At 44.5% G+C, this 24,367-nt stretch overlaps 1 protein-coding gene across 4 annotated transcripts in view; it reads left to right on the top strand.

Moving 5' to 3' along the window:
• ADAMTSL1 (ADAMTS like 1) overlaps positions 1–24,367 on the top strand; it is a 1,120,558-nt gene that overhangs the window by 1,013,089 nt on the left and 83,102 nt on the right. For all 4 annotated transcript variants that reach the window (XM_070794493.1, XM_070794491.1, XM_070794494.1 and 1 more), the window contains 2 exons: positions 8,214–8,393; positions 12,651–12,785. In XM_070794493.1, coding sequence (XP_070650594.1) covers positions 8,214–8,393; positions 12,651–12,785 — 315 coding nt within the window. The remainder of the gene's footprint in view (positions 1–8,213; positions 8,394–12,650; positions 12,786–24,367) is intronic.

Below are 24,367 nucleotides of genomic sequence, written 5' to 3'. Positions count from 1 at the left end.
GTGAGACCAACAGCAACCTGGAGCTTACATTCGAAGTGGGAGGGTGGTGGTGGTTTAGTGTCTGACTCTTGTAACCTCATGGGCTATAGCCCACCAGGCTCCTCTGTCCATGGGATTATCCAAAGCAAGAATACTGGAGTGGGTTACCATTTCCTGCTCCAAGGGATCTTCCAGACCCAGGGATCAAACCCAGGTCTCCTACATTGCAGGCAGATTCTTCACTGCTGAGTCAGCAGGGAAGCTCCTTTCAGAAGTGTGTAGGAGTTGTTTATGAAAACAGCCAGTGCTCTTGGGCATGTGATATAAATGTTGCCCTTGGGTAGCTCTTGTAAACTCAGAGGCCTCTAAGGACCAGAAAGTCATAAAGTGGAGGAGTAGACCAGAGGAGGTGGCGGTATGCCCTTCATAAGGGCATTTACCTTCAATTCAAAAATAGAAAACACCCACAGCTCAGCTGCCAATTCTCCCTTCCTGTGAACTGCTAGCCTGTCTGCCCTAAGGGTTTTCACTGCCACGATACAAAGGGGAAATAGATGACTCCCGTGCCAGGGTGCAGTGACAGTCCCCTGATTATTGCTGTCCTCATCAGATATACCTTCCCATGGCACCCCAACCGAGGTTCCCACGTTATACCCTGTCTGAAACGAGGACAGGCATTGGCACCCCCTGTTCTGGGTGTTTCTTCATCTTAGATCTCAGCCCCAGCTTTGGAAAGTTCACCTCCACCTGTGATTTATAAGGCCAGAGAGAATCCATTTTAGAAGAAGTAGAAGGAAGATCTTCATCTACAGCATGTTGTTTCCTAAGAACAGGCTTCTGGTTTTCTTTGAAATCTTCTGGTAGCTCTAGGAAGCCCAAAATATAAATCTCTCTCTGTCATAATGCATTAGCTTCTTCTTGGTAAAGCTTCCCTTGGCCTGTGCATCCAACCACCTCAGTGACAGCCTATAGAACTAAATCCCTTCAGGCTCTATACTCTCAATCAGGGTGTCCCATGAATGAGTTGCCCCTCTGCACACAGACTGATGGTGAAGGCCAGATCCTTTATGCAGGACCATCACTCCCCATCTGATCTCTAGGAACATGTGCCTTGAAGACAGAACACCAACTGGAGATAAGATGGGTCTCCCAATATAATGGACCATATTGGGTCTCCTCTTGAGTGTTGGGACTGGTAGGACTAAAAGAGTGGGAAGCAAAGGGCAGCAAAATCAGGACTTGAGCATCTGAAGGAGGTTGAGAAAACCAGAATTCAAGTGGAAAAGTATTTATCGCAGGAAAACTAGAAAAGTCGAAACAGCTTTAGTCAGCTCTTCTGGGCCACCCAGCGCCATGTCTCCAACTTCACCCAGAGATTCACTCTTGGTAACCTGATAGTGAAATCCTAGGTTGTAAGGTCCAGTTTTTGCCTGGCCATGCACATTACATTACTAAAAACTTAGTTGTATTCATAGGGCCCTTTGTATTAATCATACTTAAATAAAATAAATGTGTCTCTGTCATTATGCCTTTTATTAAATAAGGTTTTTATTCAACATGGGCTTCCCTTGTAGCTCAGTTGGTAAAGAATCTGTCTACAATGTGGAAGACCTGGGTTCAACCCCTGGGTTGGGAAGATCTCCTGGAGAAGGGAAAGGCCTCCTGCTCCAGTATTCTGGCCTGAAGAATTCCATGGACATGTATAGTCCATGGGGTCACAAAGAGTTGGACACGACTGAGTGACTTTTGCTTTCACTTTCACTTTTATTCAACATAGATGGGAAAGAGCCTGCTTTTGATTAAACTGTTGGTCTGTGAATTTACTGGACAAAGAAATCATTCTTGAGCTGAGTCTCCAGTCGAAATACTGACAGCTATAATACCAAATAGCAAAAGAAACTATTTTTACTTTGATGCTACAAGTGGCTTTTATGACTCTCTTGTGACATAATTTTAATGGCTATATAATAGTATATTTTAAGAATATTACATAATTTACATAGAATAACTCATGTCCTTACATGTTTGAGTTGTTTGCAGTTTTTCATTAAATACCTTTTGCACATGTATGCTTTCAACATGTAAAATGCAGACTCTCAAATTATTCCCAATTCTTAAACATAAAAACCATTAAACAACAAGTATGATGAGGCTTTTTCTTGAAAAGTGATTCGGTCTCTTATACCACTCCCATACTTGTTCTCTATTGGAGAAGAATTCAGAAAACAGAATGCAAGATAAGAGGTCAGAGGAGGAGGACGAGTTTCGGTCACTGGGAATAGGATGTGCAAAGGGCCTGAGGTAGAAAGAGTATGTTGCATTTAAAGGAGTGAAATGTGGCTGGCTTGACTGTAAGATGGAGAGGCTAGAAGACAGTAGGGTGGCTTGTGGTTGAGGCGGGGGACAGTGGGCAGGAGCTAAACCTTATGCTTTCCTAGGTTATGGTACATTTTGGAACAGGGGGAAGCTTTTGAAGACTTACTTAGGATATAAAATTGTCAGGACTAGTCATGTAGAAATAAATAGTTGAGGAGTCAATGATGGGCAGTGTAGTAGCCAGGAAAGGCTAGCCTGTGGTAACAGGTAGACCCCCAAATGTATAATGATGACTCAAACACAATAGAAGTTTATTACTTGCCTACCTAGGAGTCCAAAAAGTGGTCCTGGTCAGCTGGAGGGGAGGGGATCTGCCCCTCACAGTCCTTCAGCATCCCTGGACACTGGTGGTCCTGTTATCCTGAGTACATGCCTTCCAAGGTCTCCCCAGAGGTTCTCTCTACCCTGTCAATAAGACAAGGAGAAAACAAAGTGTAGAGGATGGTTGAAATGGTTTCAAGGGTGATACTTGGCAAACTGAAACAAACTTTTTAGGCCAAGCCAGTAGCACTCATGACTGCTTCTCATATCCCTTCTTAGTCACATGGCCACTCACAGCTACCAAGGCTGTTGGGGAATGTTGCCAGGCTGAGGAGGAGGAGGTATTAGTCGTTCAGTCATGTCCGACTCTTTGTGATCCCATGTGCTGTAGCCCGCCAGGCTCCTCTGTCTGTGGGATTCTCCAGGCAAGAATATTGGAGTAGGTTGCCATTCCCTTCCCCAGGGGATCTTCCCAACCCAGGGATTGAACCCAGGTCTCCTGCACTGCAAGCAGATTCCTTACCATCTGAGCTACCAGGGTAGCCCAGGCTGGGTACCCAGGAAAAAGAAGGAATATCTGTCAGCATCTGCCACAGTTAGTGTGAAGAAATGTGGAAGACTAAAAGCCTCCTTACCAGACTGCCATGGTTCTTTAGAATAATTGCTCAGATTGACATTTAAGTTACTATATTCTTCCCTTGTCTTGCACCAAGCCTTTAAAGAAACTTCTAGAACCTATCATGTCAAGGTGTGCCTTTCAGTGGATGCCCCACCTCAAGATGTTGACAAGGTGTCATGGTGCAGGCAGCCTTCCAAGTATAACAAGTGGTCTAGTTAACAAGAATATCCTATCTGGGATTTTAAAAAAAGATTATTATAGCATTACCCTACCTGGCAGCTCAGTGGAGATTAAAAGCACTAATCCTCATAATCAAATCAAGTTTCAGCCCATTATGACTACACTCATTTATTGATCCTTTCAAGCAGCAGGGAGACCACTGTGTTGTTGATAAGATATGCCGCAAAGCAGGAAAAGTAAAAGCAGGTCCTTTTACTTCCTATTTTAGACACAGATCATACCAGGGAGTCCAGAGTGTGGAGCCTATCCAACTAACTTGTCAACAGTATAGCTTTGGACTTTGCTTTTCAGTAGAGTGTATTTTTTGTCATTTTTCAAACATTTCTTTCTGTAGAATGTGCTGTCTTTTCACAACAGGTTAGGGAAAAAAATCATCTTCTACAACCTGATAAGCTTCTCACCAAGAAGTGTACTAACAATGGATTCTAGAAACTTCCCTCCTAACAATAATCTTGATGTTGCAATTACAGTAGCAAGGTTAATTCCAAAGGCAGAAAGCATTTAAGGATTGACACCAGAAATAACACGCAGCAATTCAGAGCTTCTCACAGGAGGCAATCTCCTATACGGGCAGACAGTATCATGTACTTGTTAGGATGGGGTTTCATGGCATCAAATGTACTGAGTTTGGATCCCTGCCTTCCATCTGTAGGTCACTGATTGGTGGCAAAGTGGAGAGGGACTCTGTCCTCATGTAATCATTCAGGAATCCAAACGAATGTCTCTTTGGGCAGATTTCATAATCTTTTTGAGTCCCAATTTTCTCATCAGTAAAATGGGGTTAATAACAATGCTTCATGGTAACTTTGTGATTATGTATGACATGTTTATTAAATGTCTGGCTTATAGCAAATATTCAGTTAATGTTCTTTCTTCCTCTAATGTGTTCGGGATATGTATAGCTTCTGACCTCAGTGCATTCCTGATGTCTCAGTACTCTAAGCATCAGGGTTAGGCATGTATTTCTGGTAACTTTTCAAGGGACTCTACCGTGTATGAGGGCTGATGATATTTTCTGAGGTATCATTGTCATGTCTTGAGAGAAAAAGAAAAAAGATGCCTTATTCTTTTTTTTCCTGTCCCCTTGTTCCAACTTTGTAATACATCACAATCAGTCATGGCAGGGCTGGCTGTCATTCCAAAGCATCTTTTTGGTGTCGTTCTCTTTAAGGCACACAATCCCAGGCAGGAATCCTTCAAAATGTGACACCAGCAGCATTGGTAAATTATTGATGCAGGTCTGTGTTTGAATGAGTCTAAGAGAGGTTTGCTAATCTGCCTATCACAGAATGATCCTTATGACATGTGGCTCCCTCCGCACCGCTGTCACTCTGTGGTCCCAGTTTTACAGAGATTGGAGGTCCCTTCCATCTACCTTCATTATTCCGAACATGTCCATTTCTCCCATGAACTCCCCTGCTCTCAGTTGAGGGATTCGGCCCTATTGGTAAAGACTCTGTTTTGTCCTGTTAAACAGACTTGATTTCATGAGGGCATGAGGCCACGAGTGATGACAAGAATGCAAGAAGCTTACACCCACTTCCTGGAAACATGAGAAATGGCTCCATCCCTGGGTCATCTCTCTCCCTCCTCCTCCTTCTCTTTCTCACCATCCCTGTCTTTCCCCCTGGCTACCCTGACCAAAGAAGGTCACATAGTGGAGCAGCAAGTCTGGCTGTGGCAGCTGACCATGGAAACACAATGTTGGCCCTGGAGACACACAAGTCGTGGCCTGTGGGCACCGTCATGGAGACAGCATTCACCCCCACCATCTGCTGGTGGAACTGACAGCCCACTAGTCCATGCCTCTTACTCTGCCTCCTCGCTCTAGAACAGCCTCAGTTCCTATCAGGGACTGTGCGCTTGCTGCCCACAGACCTCCTCCAAGGCAGGTGCCACTGACAGATACTATGTGTGAGCAGTTTATGGTGAGGGGAAAAGGGTGAATACTTGCAGAAGTTGGTTTGTAGAATCTCATTTTTCCTTGCATTTTCAAGAGAGAAGTGATGTGGGTGGGTGAGTGGAGGGTGTTTTTTCAACTTACTTTCCAGAGGCTTTCTCCTGAAGGCTATGGAATTTTTTTTTCCCCAACGTGAAAACGGAGCTCAGGGTCCACAGTCTAAGCTGGCATGGCCGGGCATCGTGATGCTCTTGCTCTCCCTAGTGGTGTTGCAATGAAAAATCAGCCTTTCTGCCTCTCACCTGCATCTTTACTCCAGGTGTGTTTAGAGAATAATACCAGCCTGGCCCCTCTCGTGCACCTGAGCATCAAGTATACAGTGTGTGCCCCTCTCTGATGGATCAGGGCTGCGGTACCCAAGTTTCCCCCTCTTTTAACAGATCTGCCTCCTTCCTCCAGCCAGTCCGCCAGTCCCTAGGGATCCACATTGAATTATGGGTAATCTGCACTCCGATGAAAAGAGAGGACCAGAGAGTCACTCTCTTGTTCCTTATAGACAAGGAGAGAAAAGCTCTACAGATTGGCCAAACACTTGGGCTTCCCACCATAGGCTATCATTCTACCACTGGAAACCATACCTGAAGCAGCAGGGCAGCCAGGACACCAGTGAATTCATACAGAATAGTTCATTTTTAATGAGGCAAGAGGAGAGCACTCTCCCACCCAGCCCCACCGCCTGCCATTGGGATCCGGGAGCAGCACGTGCTCCAGGGCTCATGATGAGAGCTGGCTGTTACAGAGTAGACTCTGAGGACATTTTATTCATCAGAGACAAGCAGTGGGTACACAGGTGATGCCATGAAGGTGTCTGCATTATCAACTGTAGGCTGCCCACGAAGGGTAAGGCTGCCCCTGCTCCAAGGGCAAAATCCATCCCCAACTCTGAGAAAGCACAGGACTGAAGTTCCAGCTCTGCCTGTTCTGGGTTTTGACCCCATTTACCTGGATTTGGCTTTCTAAACATGCCCTGGATACATGTCCACAAGTTTCATGAGCAAACATTGTGAGCTGAGTCAATAAGCTAGAAGGTACAAAACCGGAGCTGTCCAATCCCTGGAGACTGTGAATTAATGCCACAGGGTTCCTGTCTCTCAGCTCACTAGAGCTGGGCTTCCCGCGGAGCCTCCCATGCAGACCATCTCAGCAGGCTTGTCCTAAACTGAGGACTGCTGACCAGCATGCCACCCACAGGGCTGCTTCCTCAGGAATGAAAGCCATTCCCTTGTCTTAGTCTACTCAGGCTGCTCTAACAAAATACCACAGATTGTGCAGCTCAAACCACAGAAGTTTGTTTCTCATGGTTCTGGAGGCTGAGAATTCCAAAATGAAGGTGCCAGGCCATTCAGTCCCTGAGGCGGACTCTCTCCCTGGCTTGCAGACAGCTATCTTCTTGCTGTGTCCTCTCATGATGGAGGGAGGGAAAGAGAGAGAAACAGGGAAGGGAAAAGAAAGAGAAAGAGAGGGCCTCTTCTTATAAGGGCACTGCTGCCATCACAATGGACACTCCCTTCAGGAAGACTCCATGTAAACCTAAAAATCTCCAAGACCTCATCTCCTACCACAGCGCACTGAGGGTGGTTAGGACTCCAACATATGAATTTGCAGAGGACACGAGCACCGAGTGCGTAACAGTCCTTGAGGACAGAGCCTGACTTCCGAAGACAGGAACCCCACCCCAGTCAGACGTGCACACTCTCCCCAGCTCCCTCACAACAATAAACTTGAACTGAGGACAGAGCAGAGTACTCCCTTTTGGTCTCTCTTTTTCTGTGGTGATGAACCTCATGCCATGGATCCATCTCCTCTTTTTCTAAGAAAATACTTAGGCCTCAAAAAATACAGGCTTGTTTTCTACATAGAGTGCCAACTCTGGTAAGGATCTACCAGCTTTCATTTGTCTGGTTCATGAATATATTAATATTCTGTAGCTTTTAACTTTCTTGTTGTTCATTCGCTCAGTCATGCCCAACTCTTTGTGACCCCATGGACCCCATTTAACTTTCTACTGAGGTATATAATGTTTATACTGAAAAGTGAATATATTGTAAAGATCCCAAGCCCACCGAACATAGCCCCCAAGTCATGCATTGGAGAAGGAAATGGCAACCCACTCCAGTGTTCTTGCCTGGAGAATCCCAGGGACGGGGGAGCCTGGTGGCTGCCGTCTGTGGGATCACACAGAGTCGGACACGACTGAAGTGACTTAGCAGCAGCAGCAGCAGCCAGGTTCCTTGTCCCCACTCTCAGTGACAGCACCTCCCTTCCATCCCAGTCCCTCAGAGGAACCCCCCACTCTGACTGCTGACAACAGAGACTGATGTTACCAGTTTTTCTTTTCTACGTTCAGAAATGAAGTCATACAGTGTATGCTGTTTCGAGTCTGCCTTCTCTTATTCTGCATTAGGTTAGTTTCATTTAGTTGTCAAGTTAATCATTTTCACTGATATACAGATTTCATCCTTAGGTGTTTTCTCCAAAGGCTTTTGGTTCCCTCCTTCCACCCTGGCAAATGCCTTTCTCAGCTGCCCTCTTCCTCTTCTTTTAACCAGTATTTCTCTTCCTGCCTTATCTCTGGAAGCTTTTAAAGGCAACAGATCTCAAGACAGCTGAGAGGTCAGAGACCTGTTTAGTTTGGCCGAAGGAGCGTAGAAGACGCCCAGGCAGATGCTTCCTGCAGAGCAGCCCTGGGGCGGGTCCACCAACAGGCTATAAATATCTCCAGGTTACCTGAATGTGGTGGCTGATGCATGTTTTTTTTTCTTTTTTTTTTCCTCCTAGGTGTGCCCGAAGCTGAAGTCACCTGGTTCAGGAATAAAAGCAAACTGGGCTCCCCTCCCTCTCTGCACGAGGGCTCCTTGGTGCTTACGGCCGTGTCCTCCTTGGATCAGGGCCTGTACTCCTGCAGGGCAGCCAATCTGCACGGGGAGCTAACTGAGAGCACCGAGCTCCTGATTCTAGGTAAACACCATGAGGCTGACCAACCCTGGTGGACCCCAGTCGGGTGACTGTCTGACCCACCCTCACCTCCTCCTGCCCCTGATCCAATTAAATGCATGAAGGTAAAATCAATATTCCTTCCCTTTTCCCCACCTTACGGCCTCCCAGCAGAGAGAACACAAACCGAGGGGCCAAGCAAACCAAGCAGAGGTCAGCTAGGACCCTGGGTCTGCCACTTACTCACTGTGTAACCTTGGGGAATCACTTAACTTTGCTAAGCCTTAGATCCTAGTCTCTGTGTAGAAAATAAGATTGCCCATCGTGGGCAGGCAGGGGAGGTACAAATAGAGGTAACAGGCAGTTTTTCTCAACTCCTTCTATATTAAGGACTGCTTTGAGATTCAGACAAAAACTATAGACTATCTTGTTGGGAAAAATTCATAAGTACAAAATTTCTCATATAATATTAGGAAGTTCATGCTCTAGTCCACCGAAGTCCACATGTGGGCCCCTTCTTAGTCCGGTCCAGCTGCACTAGCAGAACAGCCACAGATTGGGTGACTTATATGGAGAAGGGAGTGGCATGGAAAGAGGGGTCCATGGAGTCGCAAAGAGTCAGACAGGACTGACCAACTGAGCGCGAGTGGCTTTTAGACAACAGAAGTTTGTTCCTCACATGTCTAGAGACTGGAAGTCTAGAATCCAAGTGCCTTCGTGGTCAGAGTCTGGTGAAGGCCCTCTCCATGGCAGCAGAATGGTGGCTTCTTACTGCACCCTCGTATAGCAGAAGGGACAAGCTAGCTCTCAGGGGTCTCTGTTATAGGGATCCTAATGTCAATCATGAGGGCTCCGCCTTCCTGACATAATCATCTCCCAAAGGCCCCACCTCCTCTTATCATTACCTTGAAGGGATTAGGATTTCAACATATGAATTTGGGGGACACAAACATTCAGACAGTAGCACCACCAGACACAAGAACCCTTGATTAAAGAGTCTAACACAGTTCCTGGCATAAAATAGTTATTTAAAAATAATAGCAATTGCCAGGACACCATCCAGCACTCAGTGATGCCCAGGGCTGGACTCAGTCATGTTGCATCTATACCGAGATTCAGACTCTCTGCTTCTCTTCCCAGCAGAGTCTGGGCATTGGTCAAGGGGGATAAAGAAGCTTGTTTTTGTCTTTTTTTTTTTTTTGAGGCAGTTATTAGAGGGGACTTCCCTTATGGCCCAGTGCTTAGGACTTCACCTTCCAGTGCAGAGGGTGCAGGTTCGATCCCTGGTCGGGGACCTAAGATCCCACATGCCTTGCAATCAGAAAACCGAGGTGTAAAACAGAAGCAATATTGTAACAAATTCAAGAAAGACTTTAAAAATGGTCCACATCAAAAAAACTTTTAAAAAAAGGCAATTATTAGAGCATGTATGCTAATTATCTCACTAAGAGAGAGCCATCATTCTTGGGGCGGGGGTGGGGGGAGATGAGAAATATGAATAATTACATACCGCACATACATATATTACGGCCTTCCACAGGGGAAAGTAAATAAACTTTACTCATATTTTCACACCCCAATGATGATATAGCAAAGCATAGAGTCTACCCCTGCCCACTCAGATTTCACAGAGACCCACGTGGGTCTTCATCTCAACAGTGGCTGCATAAACCTCCAGTCATATTAGGAAGCCGCAGAAAATCAGCTCCGTGGAGGATGTCATTTGTTTTGTGTTGGGTTTCTTCTGGCTGAGCTGCTCGTCTGGAGCCTGGAGCCCCAGACTGTTGCCCCACACTGAGTTATGGTGCTTACTGTGGGGATTTCCTCTCTAGTAACCTTCCTGATCACCTCTGCTAACAGAGATGAACGTGTAGGAAGCATGGCTGCTAATGTAGCTCTGCCTATGAAGTGTGTATGCTCTGGGAGCCAAAGCTGCAGCATTCCAATGCTAATTCAGTGTAACCGGGAATGTGGAGTTTGAAGAGCATGAAGTCTTCCCATTTTAATCAAACTGGATGGAAAAAAAAAACACTAGATTCTTAATTTCCTCAATTAGAAGTCCTGTTTATTCATCAAAGTTTGTTAGTTTTTATGGACATAGGAATGGTATTTCCTATTATGTTTGGTACTTTATGGACATAGGAGTAGTATTTCTCTTTTTTTTTTAATCAGCCCCAAATGTGGCATAATGTTTAAATGAGGGATTTCATGTGTGAAGCTGAGGTTTCATGAGGCCCATGACTTAACCTGTATTGTGGAGGACTGAATTGTCATGAGGCCGACTTTCATCCATAGGTTCATATAGCCACTGAATGGCTGTTCATTAAGTGCTTCCACTCAGTCCCATGTGGAGCTTTAGGATAAACACAAGAGGTGACTTCTGTCCTTGGGGAATTGACAGTTTCCCTCAAAAGATTAGCTGGACATTCCCTGAAGAAGTAAACTATGACGGAAGCTGTAAGGACATTAGGAAGGGCTGACATTTGGCCCAGAAAGATCAATGGGTTTAAAGATGCACGATACTGGATGTTTGGGGCTGGTGCACTTGGACAACCAGAGGGATGGTATGGGGAGGGAGGAGGGAGGAGGGTTCAGGATGGGGAACACAGGTATACCTGTGGTGGATTCATTTCGATATTTGGCAAAACCAATACAATATTGTAAAGTTTAAAAATAAAATAAAATTAAAAAAAATAAAGATGGGCCATAACCTCTCCTTTTGGCTATTAATAAATAAGCAAAGCCTTCTTAAATTATAATACTCTTGAAGGAATACTCCATTTCTGTATTATTGGGGGAACTCCATTTCCCTCAGTATTCAATTTCAATATATTTGAAAGAATATTAAAAAGGATGAGAGAAAGAATATTAAAAAGGATGAGAGAAAGAGAGTCTAACTTTGAAAAAACTATCAGTATCAATTCCTAAAACCATGGTATATCAAAGTAGAAAGAGACCTTGGAAATGATGAGGGTTGACTTTTTAAAAAATCATTTTTAGATGAAGAAACTAAAGCTTAGAGGGATTGTGACTTGCCCAAGTTAGTGAATGAAAGAGCCATGGCTCAAATTGAGTTTCTGAATCCAACCACGATGTTTTTACCCTATACTACATAAAGAATATTTTCAAATTATATAGACTATATATAATGTCTTTATAATATTGAATTTTTATATATAAATATGTAAGCTTATCACTGCTTTCTGTACGTGATGGTCTTTGCAGTCAAAGGCAGAGTAGACAGAAGGCGTGTTGCTGAAGTGGATCCAGGCCCCACTGTGACTTCCTTATTTACCATTTCTAACAAGTACTGAACACGGTGACAAGCACACAGCAGGCCCTCTCTGAACGCTGCTGAAATGGCCATCAATTACAAGGACAACCTTTCTGCTTCTCCTTCCACTCCAACAAGTGCTCTAGAGAAAAAGGTGGGAGTTGGCGTTGGAGTGTGAATTGCAGTGCGCCAGGAGACTCGGGAAGAGCGGGGAGCAGAGTCCTGCTTCTTTCTCAGCAGAATCTGGGATCATCCTACCACTGTGTTCAGCAGCTGCTTGCCTCTTTATTTGCTCAAGGAAATTAATAAGCAAGCCACCGTGCTTCCCTTTCTGTCACTTTTAGCTCTGGTTAACTAATTCCTGGTTACATCAGCCTTGACTCATTACAAGATTTTGACTAACACATCATCCCTGAACTGCTTCTCTGGTCTTACTTAGACATAAAAAATCCAGATCACAAAGTGAACCCCTAGCCTCACAACTGTACCCCTTCCTTCCCAGAAAAAAGCCACTCACAAGATCTTTAGAAATAAGAAATTCCTGTGACTTATCCCTGCCTGTGGGGACAATAACAAAGTTCCTCCCTCTAAAGGTCGTTTTAAGAGTTAAATGAAACAAGGAATGAAAATTATTTTAGCACAGGACTTGGCATGTAGTTCTGAAGAAGCTTTGGCTTTTTCAAAGTGTCTTTATAATATACTTTCAATTAGCTATGTTTATAGAGCACCTGTGGTAGAAAGTGGTATACAGTAAGGAAGGAACTCCAGAAATCAACATGCCTGATTCTTATCACTGACTGTACAGTTTCGGACATCAAGTATTATGTTTGAAATTCAGACTCACCTTGATGGGAACACCTTCTCTCTAGGCAAAGTGATGTTAGAGGTAAAAATAGTAACACCTGCCTTACACATGGACACACTTCCATGCATGGCTGCCTCTCCCTGTCCCCTTAGCACAGCCTTTATGCTTTAACCTGCCTGATGCCCCATCCTCCTTCTCACAGAGCCCCCCCACGTCCCCACACAGTTGGACGACATCAGGGCCCTGCTCTCAGCCACTGGACTGAACCTTCCTTCGGTGCTGACGTCTCCACTGGGAACACAGCTGGTCCTGGATCCTGGGAATTCTGCTCTCCTTGGTGAGTCCAACCCTCTGGAACACTGGGCAGAAATCCAGGGCTGGACAGGATTTATGGATGGGTGACTGCTTGCAGGTGGGAGGGAGGCAGCAGTGGGGGGTGGCCAACAGGAAATAACTAAATTGTGTACAGAATCCAGATTTACCAGTGGAAACTTGGCTGACTTTCCATATGAGGTGAATTCAGTTCTTAGTTTGGACCTGAGCCTGGCCAGAGTCCGAAAGGGCTCCTCTCTGAATCCTCTTGGGCTGGTGCCACAGTCCAGATCCTCTCAGTCAGACTGATGGTGCTGGACTTAGAGAACAGACACAGCAGTGAAAAACAGCTCCTGCATCTCTTCTCCCCATCACCGGCTGTATCCCAGTGCTCCTCCATGACCTCTTCTTACCTCAACAGAGCTATAACCAGCTTTCAATGAGAAAATGGCAGTATCAGTACCTGCCTTAATCCAGGCAATCTATATAAACCTCGTTTTGTAGGTAGGGCCTAAAAACAAGCCAGAAAGACTCCTCAAGGCAAGTGTTTCAGTAGCTCCACCAGGGGCACCTTCCCTGTCATCTGTCATTGGGAGCCTACACCCAGTTATAGCCCATGAGGCTGACACCTTCTTGTAGCAGAAACTTGCTCTAGGGCATCCATGTTCTGGACCCCTCACTCCAGAGCCATGGGGATGCCAGAGCAACCTCCACCCCCAGAATGACCCCTAGATATGGTCAAGATGGAAAAGAATTCTTTTGTCTTCAAAGGCCTGGGAAAAATAGGCCTACAGAATGGAAAAAGTCTTCATGCTAACTGTATTTGGCCCCAGATGTTGGTCATGGCAGCTAGAATTCTTCCCTTGACTCAGTGTTGAAATTTCCTCTACTCTTCTCTGTGCCAGCTAACAGGGGATAGGAAGCCAGTGGTTTCTCAATAATATTGATCATAACTTATCAGCATGGCCACAAGGCTTGGTATCTTTAGGGTTATAGCACAGAAAGATTACCTTTAGTTTTTTGTTAACATCTAAAATTAGCAAAGAATGCATACAGGCAGATGGCAAAAGCTTCTGGTTTTTCTGTTTCTGATCTGGATAAAACTAAAACATAGATATGGTAATGAGTAGCCCTATTCTGTTTCTCATAACAAACTTGGTATTGAGTTTTTTCCACGTCACTTTGATCAGAATTCATAGGCATTTAAACCTGCTTCTTTTTTTTAATTTTGGCATTATGAATGATAAATTTATTCCAGATTAAATGTGTGCATTGTAAACTTTTATTTTAGGTTCATCACCATGAGAGAGTGTCATAACTTACTATCATTGCCCAGTCATTAGCGGAGTGTGCAGCAATTGCTTATTTTCAAGTTCAATAACTCTTGGATTACTCAGGTGCCATTAAGCATGCTGGAAAAGTTAACCTCATATTTTTCCATGATAGCTTTACTTTCTTTCTCCCTTATTCTGGAATAATATTTTGTGTCATTTTAGCCATGGGCAATAAGAATTTATTGTGCTTTAAGCTGCTGAATTCCATTCCTAGTTTATGGTGCTTTGTTACCTTAGACTGGTATTTAAATCTAATGGTTAAGAGACACCTCCTCGTTCACATTCAGACCACTCCACCTGAATAGATCTCAGAGGCAGTATCCATAAAGTCCCTGAATGCAATCAAGTCCATATAAGCAATATGGACTTGGGAATACCATGGAACTAGGAGAGAGCCACGTGGAATTGTGGAGATGAGTCAGGGAATGGTGTCAGGTATCAGGACCTAAGAAACAGGTCGCTGGAGACAGGCCAGAGCCTCATTGTTCTGTTTTGATGCTGAGCACTGAAGGATGGGGGTGGGGATTCAAATAGACACAAAGGGAAGAAAACAGGCCCTGAGGTGAGGAAGATGCCATGAACCCAGAGATTAAAGTGTGTGGGATGTGCATCAGGTGTCTGTTCAGGAACAGCTGTAAGACCCCACTGCTTTAAGGCAGCTCAACTGGGATAGAAACTAGGCCTTCACAGGGAGCAAGCCTCAGCCAGAGCTTGTCCATACAGGTGTGACTCCAACCCTTACCACAAGCGTTCTAACAGCCTCCCGTCCGTCGTAGGCCTCCCTGGCTAGTGACTCAGCATGATCTGTTTGCCCATATGTTCCCCTTTGATCTAGCTCCCATCCCTAGCTCCTGTTGGTGGCTCTTTCTGACCAAAGTGTGTATTCTGGATATAGGAAACAAGCCAGAGGCCAGAGAGGATATTCTGTGAAGGGTTGCTCAGAGTTATACATAGCATCAAATTATGGAGAACCTTAATTATTAGGGGCTTCCCTGGTGGCTCAGATGGTAAAGAATCTGCCTGTGATGCAGGAGACCCAGGTTTGATCCTGAGTTGGGAAGATCCCCTGGAGAAGGGAATGGTAACTCACTGCAGTATTCTTGCCTGGAGAATTCCATGGACAGAGGAGCCTGGTGGGCCACAGTCCATGGGGTCGCAAAGATTCAGACACAACTGAGCTACTAACAGTTTAATTATCAGATATAGGGGGGTAAATTTTCTATGTAAGAAATGAGAGATCTTTAGAGATTTTTTTAAGTAAGAAGATGATGTAAAGTAATATTTGAAATAATTAATCTGACATTTTGTAAGAGTGAGTAATCAATAGTGGGAGAGATTTAATGAAGAAACACTAGGTTGAGGGTAACAAATTTTCTAGATCAGGATGGAAATAAGTGGTAAAGATATTTGTTAATCACCCCTTCCACAGCCAAGACACCCCTAATCAATCATGACACTCACTCAGTTCAGGCTCTGCCTTGGAATTCGTTTTAACATTCCAACCAAGCATGTGGCGATTGATATATAGGATAAAAGCATTTGCTAACCCCATCGTAGCCAGTGAATGTGGAGATTCATGTGTATGTATTTCTCCCAAATACAATCTGCTGCAACAGTTTCAAAGAACTCCATGGTTCTGTGACTCAGGGACAGTAACTCTTGGGCTGGATTCTTGTGTTTTCATGAGAGGAAGGGAAGAAGGGAGATTTGAGGGTTTTAAAGCCATATGTCAGCATCAACTCTTCTCCATAACAGTTTGAGTGTTAAGATTCCCAGAGGGTTAGTCCACTCCAGAAATGGCTGTTTTGGTTTTCAGATAGTACAGCATTGATTTCACTTCAAGCCACTGTTACAGCTTTCAAGAAGGAATGTCGTTTGAGTGGCCGTGGGCTCATTTGAGCCTCACTTTCTATAGCTGTAAATGAAGTCTTCAGATGAGTGGGTCCCTCGCCACCCTCACACTCTTTGCTGTCTGACCCAGATGTGGAAAATGTCCAGCGGAGGCTCGGCCGAGCAGAGTTGACCCAGTCTAACTGAATTCCTTGTCCCAGGCGAGGCAGATGCTAATTTTTTTGTCCTCGTTTTCCAGCTGTTCTTTGTGCAGGGAGGCCTAAAGCACCAGCTGCTGTGGGAGGCAAGGCCAGCACCCCAGCCACCCCTGAGGTGGTCCAGACCCAAGCAGTAGGCCACAGGGTTCCATTTTCAGAGCAACAGCGTCTCAGGCCTCCCCACAGCACCTAAACCCTTTTGCAGCATTCTGTTAAAATTTTTTGGCCACTAAGGCCCAAGACTAATTATTCCTCACAGTATCATTTATAGGGCATTAGCATTGATATTTTTTGAAAACTAACTTTTGTTGGAGTTTTTATTATAACTGTGATACATCTTCATTGTAGAGCAATTAAAAAATAGAAGAAAAAAGAAGAAAATGAGCATCATCTATAATTACCTAGCCCAGAAGTAACCAACACAAGTATCTTTTTCCTAGTCATGAATATATACATTAGTTTTATCTAAAGTGAAACTGTACTCTAAGTACTACTCGTAACATATTTCACTTAATGGTATTTATACATAGTAATTTGTAACTCTTAATCCCCTGGTGGTGGTTTAGTCGCTAAGTTGTATCTGACTCCTGAGACCCCCTGAATTGTAGCCTGGCAGACTCTTCTATCCATGGGATTCTCCAGGCAAGAATACTGGAGTGGGTTGCTATTTCCTTCTCCAGGGGATACATGTGTATGTGAAGTTGCTCAGTTGTGTCCGACTCTTTGCAACTCCGTGGATTGTAGCCCACCAGGTTCCTCAGTCCATGGAATTTTCCAGGCAAGAATCTTTGCCTGGAAAGATTTCTCCAGGCAAGAATACTGAAATAGGTTGCTATTTCCTCCCCCAGGGGATCTTCCAAACCCAGGGATGAACGCAGGTCTCTTTTGTCCCCTGCACTGGAAGGCGGGTTCTTTACCACTAGTGCCACCTATCATCCCCTACTCCTGTCTTGTCCCTCCCCTGCACTCTCTCCCCATTGGTAACCACTAGTTTGTTCTTTGTATCTGTGAGTCTGTTTTATTATATTCATGTTTGTAAGAGATAACATACAGTATTTGTCTTTGACCCATTTCACTAAGCATAGTGTCCTCCAGGCCCATACATGTTGTTGCAAATGGCAAAAATGCATTCTTCTTTGTGGCTGGCTAATATTCCATTGTATAGACATACATCATTTTCTTTATCCATTCATCTGTTGAGGGACACTTAGGTTGCTTCCATGTCTTGTCAATTGTAAATAATAATGCTATGAATATTGGGGTGTGACATATAAGTTCTTTATAGCCTTTTTGAGAGATCATTGACATATAATAAGTGATACATATATAAAGTCAAAAATTTGATGTTTTGATATATGGATGCACCTATGAAGCCATCACCAAAAGCAACATAATGATCATATTCATCATTCTCTAAAGTTACCTTGTGCCCCTTTGTAACTGTTCCTTCACACCCCTACCCGACCCCAAATCACTACTCATCTGCTATCAGTATAGATTATATTGTTATTTAAAAAAAAATAAAAAGGAATCATACTGTAGGGAATTTGGCTTCTTTCACTCAGGAAAATTATCTGGACATTCACCCACATTGTAACTTACATCAATAGCACATTTCCTTCTATTGTTGATTAGCTACCATTGTACAAATGCACTGCAGCTTGTTCAACCACTCATCTGTGGGAGGAGAATGGTAATTTCCCATTTCTGGGTATTACAAATGAAGCTGCTAAATGTATTAAAGGGCTAGTCTTTGTATGGACACATGCTTTCATTTCTCTTGATTAAATACTTGAGAGTAAAATGGCTGTGTTATTTTAATAGTCAGTTAAGTTTAACATTTTAAGAAATAGCCACACTGTTTTCCAGAGTGGTTGCCTACTTTACATTGGTATCAGAGGTGTATGATGGTTCCAGTTCTCCACATCCTCACCTACACACAGTATGTGAGAGTCACTCAGTTCTGTCTGACTCTTCACAACCCCATGGACTATATAGCCTGCCAGGCTCCTCTGTCCATGGACTTCTCCAAGCAAGAATACTGGAGTGGGTAGCCATTCCCTTCTCCAGGGGATCTTCCCGACCCAGGGATCAAACCCAGGTCTCCTACATTGCAGGCAGACAGTATACTTGGCCATTTTAATTTTAGACATTCTACTAAGTGTATAGTAGTTTCTTCTTGTAGTTTTAATTTGTCTTTTCCTGATGACTGATAGTATTGAGCTTTTTATGTGCATATTTGCCATCCTGATTTCTTCTTAGGTAAAATGTCTCTTTAATTTTGCCCTGGTTTTTTTTTTGAGTTTTTTTTTATTTAACTATTATTGAGTATTGAGAGCTCTTCTTATATATTGGATATGTGTCTTTTATCAGAAATATGATTTCTGTCCATGGCTGTCTTTTCAGTCTTTTAGTGTCTTTCAAAGGAAAGAAGATTTAAATTTTGATGAAGTTCAGCTTAGTATTTTTCTTTTATAGATGGTTCTTTTGGTGTTATATTTAAAAATATTTACCTACTCCAAGGTCTCAAGGTATTTTCTTCTAAAAGTTTGATTTTATAGTTTTACAGAAAAGAAACATAACTTACAGGAGTCGACTTCTTCAGGAGGGCCCAAAAAGAGAGAGACTTTTATTATAAAGTCCCGGGATTTTTGTCTGAATTAGATGCCTCCAGTGACACAATAACAACATATGTTTTACGTGGCTTAAGAACAGCGGTTCATACCTTTGCTCATACCTTCTTTAGGTCCTGGGAACCTGTTAGAATTTCTTATACATAAGGTTTGGTCCTTTGTGAACGAGTAAGCTCCAATGCCCAGTCAGAGAGACTCCTATGGCATCTCTGCTGGAAGTCATGTCATGCCAGCCCCACAGAGAGCCACTCTACACAAGCCTTTTCTCATGTCTTGTGATTTACCAAGAAGAAAGTAATTCAGGGCCTAAAGAAGACAGTATCTCACAGATAGATGTACTTAACTCATTCATTCAGTATTTGTTGAGAGCATGTTATGTGTTAGTTTGAATTCTAGTGGTGAAGACAGTAATTCAAGTTAAGAAAACTATGATAAAAGAGGGAAGAACTGGGCACTTTGTGGGGCCTGTGACAGGATAGCACCCCTGGTCTGAGCTGTAGACAAGGTTTCTCTGAGGAGGGGATATTTGGGCTGAGTTTGGGAGAGTTGGTGGAAGTTGTCCAAGTGAAGAAAGGGCATTTCAGACAAAGGAATTCCAGAGCATTCCAGGCAGAGTAACCAGCAGAGGTTTTGAAGCAATAAAACCAAAAGCATTTGAGGAACTGTTACAGGAATAACTAGGTTCTTCCCTGATATCTCAGTTGGAAAAGAATCTGCCTGCAATGCAGTAGACCCTGGTTTGATTCCTGGGTCAGGAAGATCTTCTGGAGAACGGATAGGCTACCCACTCCAGTATTCTTCGGCTTCCCTTGTGGCTCAGCTGGTAAAGAATCCACCTGCAATGCGGGAGACCTGAGTTTGATCCCTGGGCTGGGAAGATCCCCTGGAGAAGGGAAAGTCTACCCACTCCAATATTCTGGCCTGGAGAATTCCACGGACTGTATAGTCCATGGGGTCACAAAGAGTCAGACATGACTGAGCGACTTTCACTTTCACTTTCCTAGGTGGCACTAGTGGTAAAGAACTCACCTGCCAATGCAGGACATGTAAGAGACACGGGTTTGGTCCCTGGGTTGGGACGATCCCCTGGAGGAGGGCATGATAACCCACTCCAGTATTCTTGCCTGGAGAATCCCATGGACAGAGGAGTCTGGTGGGCTGTAGTCCATGGGGTTACAAAGAGTCTGACACGACTAGAGTGACTTAGCATAAACAGGAATAACTAAGCAGAGAGTGGCCTGAGATGAGTCTGAAGAGGATGCTCTAAGCCACGGTAATGATACCAACCAGGGTTCCTGGCCTTCCCCGATCAATAGAAATTGACTAGAGGCCAGAGAAGAAATTCGGGCAGGGCTTTATTGGGACCCCTGCTGCCACAGGAGGGAGCAAGAACAACAGGTTCCCTTGTTTGCTCACTTGCTGAGGGGGAGTGAGCTGGTTCCTTGCATGGGGGGAAGGTAGGAGTATGTCCAGGTGTTGGGCTGGAGAGGTAGCTTTCGTGTTTTGCCCATCCCTCTGGTGGTGGTGAGTGCAGAGGGCACGCTCAGTACCCTGCTTTTGCTCCCAACACCGTTTTTGCTCCAGGCTCTTTAGAAGTGGCAGATATGGGTTTTGTGGTCTCTTTGTATCTTTTGTTGAGAATTTGCTCTAACTGCTGCATGTATGTAGTTATTTTTAGTCCCATACAGTTTCTTTATATTTTGCTGCTGAAGGAGAGGTTTGTCCAGGTGCAAGCATTAGAGCCCTGCAGCAAAGACTCCCAGATCCCAGCCTGTCTCAGCAAAACGTTCACACTTTGCTCCAAATGTGATGGGAAGTCTCTGAATGGTTTAAAAGCTAGAGAGAGACATCCTCTGATTTGTGTTTCTGAAAGCTTGTTCTGGCCGCTGTGTGGAGGGTGAATTCTGGGAGAAGACACTAGATGGAGTACACCATACCACTTAAGAAGTGGTTACAGTTTTGTAAGTAAGAGATTGCCATGACTGAGACTAGAGAGCTGGAGAGAACAGGAAGAGTAAGTGAAGTCAAGGATGTGTAGGAAGTAACATGGACAGGACTTGGTCAATAGATTATCGAGGGAAAGGAAAGATAATCCATACAACCAATAGATTCTCAAGCATCTGATTCTTTAGGCTTTTCTCACTGCAACTCATGTAACTCCTATGTGGTGAGGACTCCTTTCAAACCATTCAAGTCAAATGTTCAAATGAAATGGCGAACTACATAGGCGTAGAGCTGCAGAAAGTGGATGGTCCAAAGCTTCTGTTGCTGAATCCTGATTCATTTCCTTAACAGTTATCAGTCCAGCCTCCATCGATGCTAGGTCCTCTGCCTCCTCCCAGCCTTGGAGGAGCTCAGAAGTAGGAGGCAAGATAGAAAAACTTTCAAGAGTTGCAGAAGAAATCCGAGGGAAGTGAGAAGGGAGGTCTAATTTGGGAAAGGGGAAATTGAAAAGGCTTAACAGAGAACTTTATAAACTCAGCCCTGAAGAATGAGCATTCCAAGCACTGTAGTAATGAACATGTACTTACTGAGTTCCTTCTGTGTTCCGGGCACCGTTGAAGACACTCTGGGGACGCAGCAGAGAACAAAATTGATAAAAATCCTTTCTCTCATACTTCTTACATTACGGTAGGGGAAACAGAAAATAAACAGAACGAAGTGAATGGCATAGTATGTTAGAAGGTGGTAAGTGCCATAAGGAAAAAATAAAAGCAGGGGAGGAAGGATGGATAGTGCCTGTATGGGGAAGAGGATACAGTATTAAAATAGGTGGTTGGGAGAGGACTCACTGAAACAGTTATCCTTGAGCAGAGACTTGAATATGAACTATGAGCCTTGTGTATGTCTGGAGGAAAAGAGACGAGAGCGTACCACACAGGGAAAGAGCGAGCTTGGGGTCCTTGAGACAGGCACATGTGCTCAGGAGCAACAAGGAGGCTGGTGAGAGGTGGCAGGAGCACAGTCATCAGGGTTGTGGGTAGAGAGAGATCAGAGGCACCAAGGTCAAGGGAAAATTGTGTAAGGCCTTGTAAATATTCACATTAAAGTAACAGAGAGAGAAACATCTATAAATGCCCAAATTTATAAACAGACTCAATATTGCATCAAGCACCATAGGCTTTTCCAGGATTAGGCAAGGGCGGGCAGAAGTGTTTTCTTTTATTGGCAACCATGTGGCCAACTGAATGTTATAGCACTGACTCTAGTAAAACCTGGGCTTATCAGGCTGGCCCTGCTACAAGCCATTATTACTGGCTTAATTTGACATACATGTGTTGTCCACCTGCTCCATCTACCTGGCCCTGAGCTGGGCTTCTGCAGGCACGTGCCTGGCCATTTCCTCCATCGAGGGAGGGGTTCTCAACCACACAATAGAGACACCTGGGAAGTATAAAAGTAAAGTTCCACCTGAGACCAATTTTGACAAAATTTCTGGGGGTGGAGTTAGGCATCAGTGCTTTTAAAAATGGATTCTCAGAGCGTGAATGGAATTTAAAAGTCACTTCTTGACCCTCTTTCACCCATGGAAGAGGCTGGTATGGGGAAATGGTATGTTTCATCAATTAGAATATTTTATCCTAGCATTCAAGGCATTGTGCTATTCAGACTTAGCCTCTATATCCATCCTTCCATCTTATTCCTATCTCAAATATAGTTGACCTTTGAACAACACAGGTTTGAACTTCACTGGATCCACTTTTTCTTTTGATAAATATATCATTGGTCCTATTCGCTGGTTTCACACCCACAGATTCAACCAACCACAGATCAAAATTCCCATCTGCAGTTGGTTGACTCCCTAGATGGGGAATCCAAGACATGGATGGCTGACTGTACTATTCCATTTTATCTAAGGAACTGGAGCCTTGTGGACGGTGGTTTAGGGGGATCCTGCAACCATTCCACTGTGGATACAGAGAGCTGACGAGAGTCCCTCTATTCCAGGAAAACTTTTCCCTAGTAATTGCTGTGGTCGTGAGCCTTCCTGGCCTGGAATACTATCTCCTGTGCCCTTTCTTCTCTAGCTAAATCCTAGAAGACTTCAAGGAACAGTCAAGCCCTTCTGTGCAGCCTCTCTGTAGCAAACCAGCCTGTGTGACCTCTCCCTGCCTGCCTCCTGAGGCACCTGCTCTAGAGCAAGGTTGGGCAGATTCTTCTGGTAAAGGGCCAGATAAGAAACTCTCTATGTGTTGAGGGCCGTGTGTGTTGCAGAGAACGCAAGTCTGCCCTTGTAGAGAACAGCAGCATAGACAGTAAGGAAACAAATAGAGTGCCCGTGGACTAGTAAAACTTCATTTACAGAAACAGGGCTGGACTTGGCATTCAGGCTAGGGTTTGTTGACACCTGCTATAGATCACTGCTGCTACTGCTAAGTCACTACAGTCGTGTCCGACTCTGTGCAACCCCATAGATGGCAGCCCACCAGGCTCCCCCGTCCCTGGGATTCTCCAGGCAAGGACACTGGAGTGGGTTGCCATTTCCTTCTCCAATGCGTGAAAGTGAAAAGTGAAAGGGAAGTCACTCAGTCGTGTCCGACTCTCAGCGACCCCATGGACTGCAGCCCACCAGGCCCCTCCATCCATGGGATTTTCCAGGCAAGAGTACTGGAGTGGGGTCACTGATGAGAATCTTAACCTACTCATACACTGGATTTTTTTCTAAAGAATTGCTTATTCACTTACGTATGGCTGTGCTGGGTCTCTGTTACTCTGCATGGACTTTTCTCCAGTCGCTGCAAGCAGGGGTTACCCTCTAGTTGTGTGCACGGGCTTCTCATTGTGGTGGCTTCTCGCTGCAGAGCACAGGCTCTAGGGCATCCGGACTCAGCAGTTGTGGCGCACAGGCTTAGTTGTTCCAAGGCATGTGGAATCTTCCCAGACCAGGGATCAAACCCAAGTCCCCTGCATTGGCAGGGAAGTCCCATACCTTGAATTATTAAAGGTATTTCTCACCCGTGTCATGTCTACCAGTTAGATTCTAGGTCTGGGGGAGAAGAAAGAGCTGCATAGATATTCTCAGGCGATTTGAAACAGGGCTAAGGTAGCAGAGCCTTGGCTTGATGTCCTCTTGAGTCATTTCCATCTCTCATTTCTATTATAACCATAGCTTTATTATCTGTTCCACAGACTTCCACCCTCACCCCACCCTGTGCACTTCCTGATTCTTCTGGTAGAGACTGGATCGGGCACTTCCTGAACCCAGTTATGAGGAAATTCACATGGCAAGAGTCAGCAAGTACCCTAGGCCACATCTGTTGGGAAAGCACTTTCCATGTGATAGTTCGGAAGACTAAGATCATCACTACTTCCTCTCTATAGATAGTTGTGGGAACAGCAAATTCTGATGGTCAAAGGTTAGGTAAAAATTAATCCACAGTGGGGGGCCACACCCCAGCATAAATTGCAGGTGTGGCAAGGAAAGTGATGTAGAGGAAAGACCAAGAAAAAAGAAAAACATGGAGGAGAAGGGTAGCATACTTGATGAGAAAAGGGAAAAAAGAACTTACCCTGACCTTTTTCAAAGAGACGTAAGTTGGCATCTGTTTCCTCATTTGTACTGGAAGCCTGAGGTTTTATGTCACACGGAAA

This window comes from Bos indicus, chromosome 8, assembly GCF_029378745.1.
Source record: "Bos indicus isolate NIAB-ARS_2022 breed Sahiwal x Tharparkar chromosome 8, NIAB-ARS_B.indTharparkar_mat_pri_1.0, whole genome shotgun sequence".
In the NCBI taxonomy this organism is placed as follows: domain Eukaryota; kingdom Metazoa; phylum Chordata; class Mammalia; order Artiodactyla; family Bovidae; genus Bos; species Bos indicus.
Note: the sequence above shows the minus strand (reverse complement) of the source record. Positions and strands in the feature narration are given on the sequence as shown.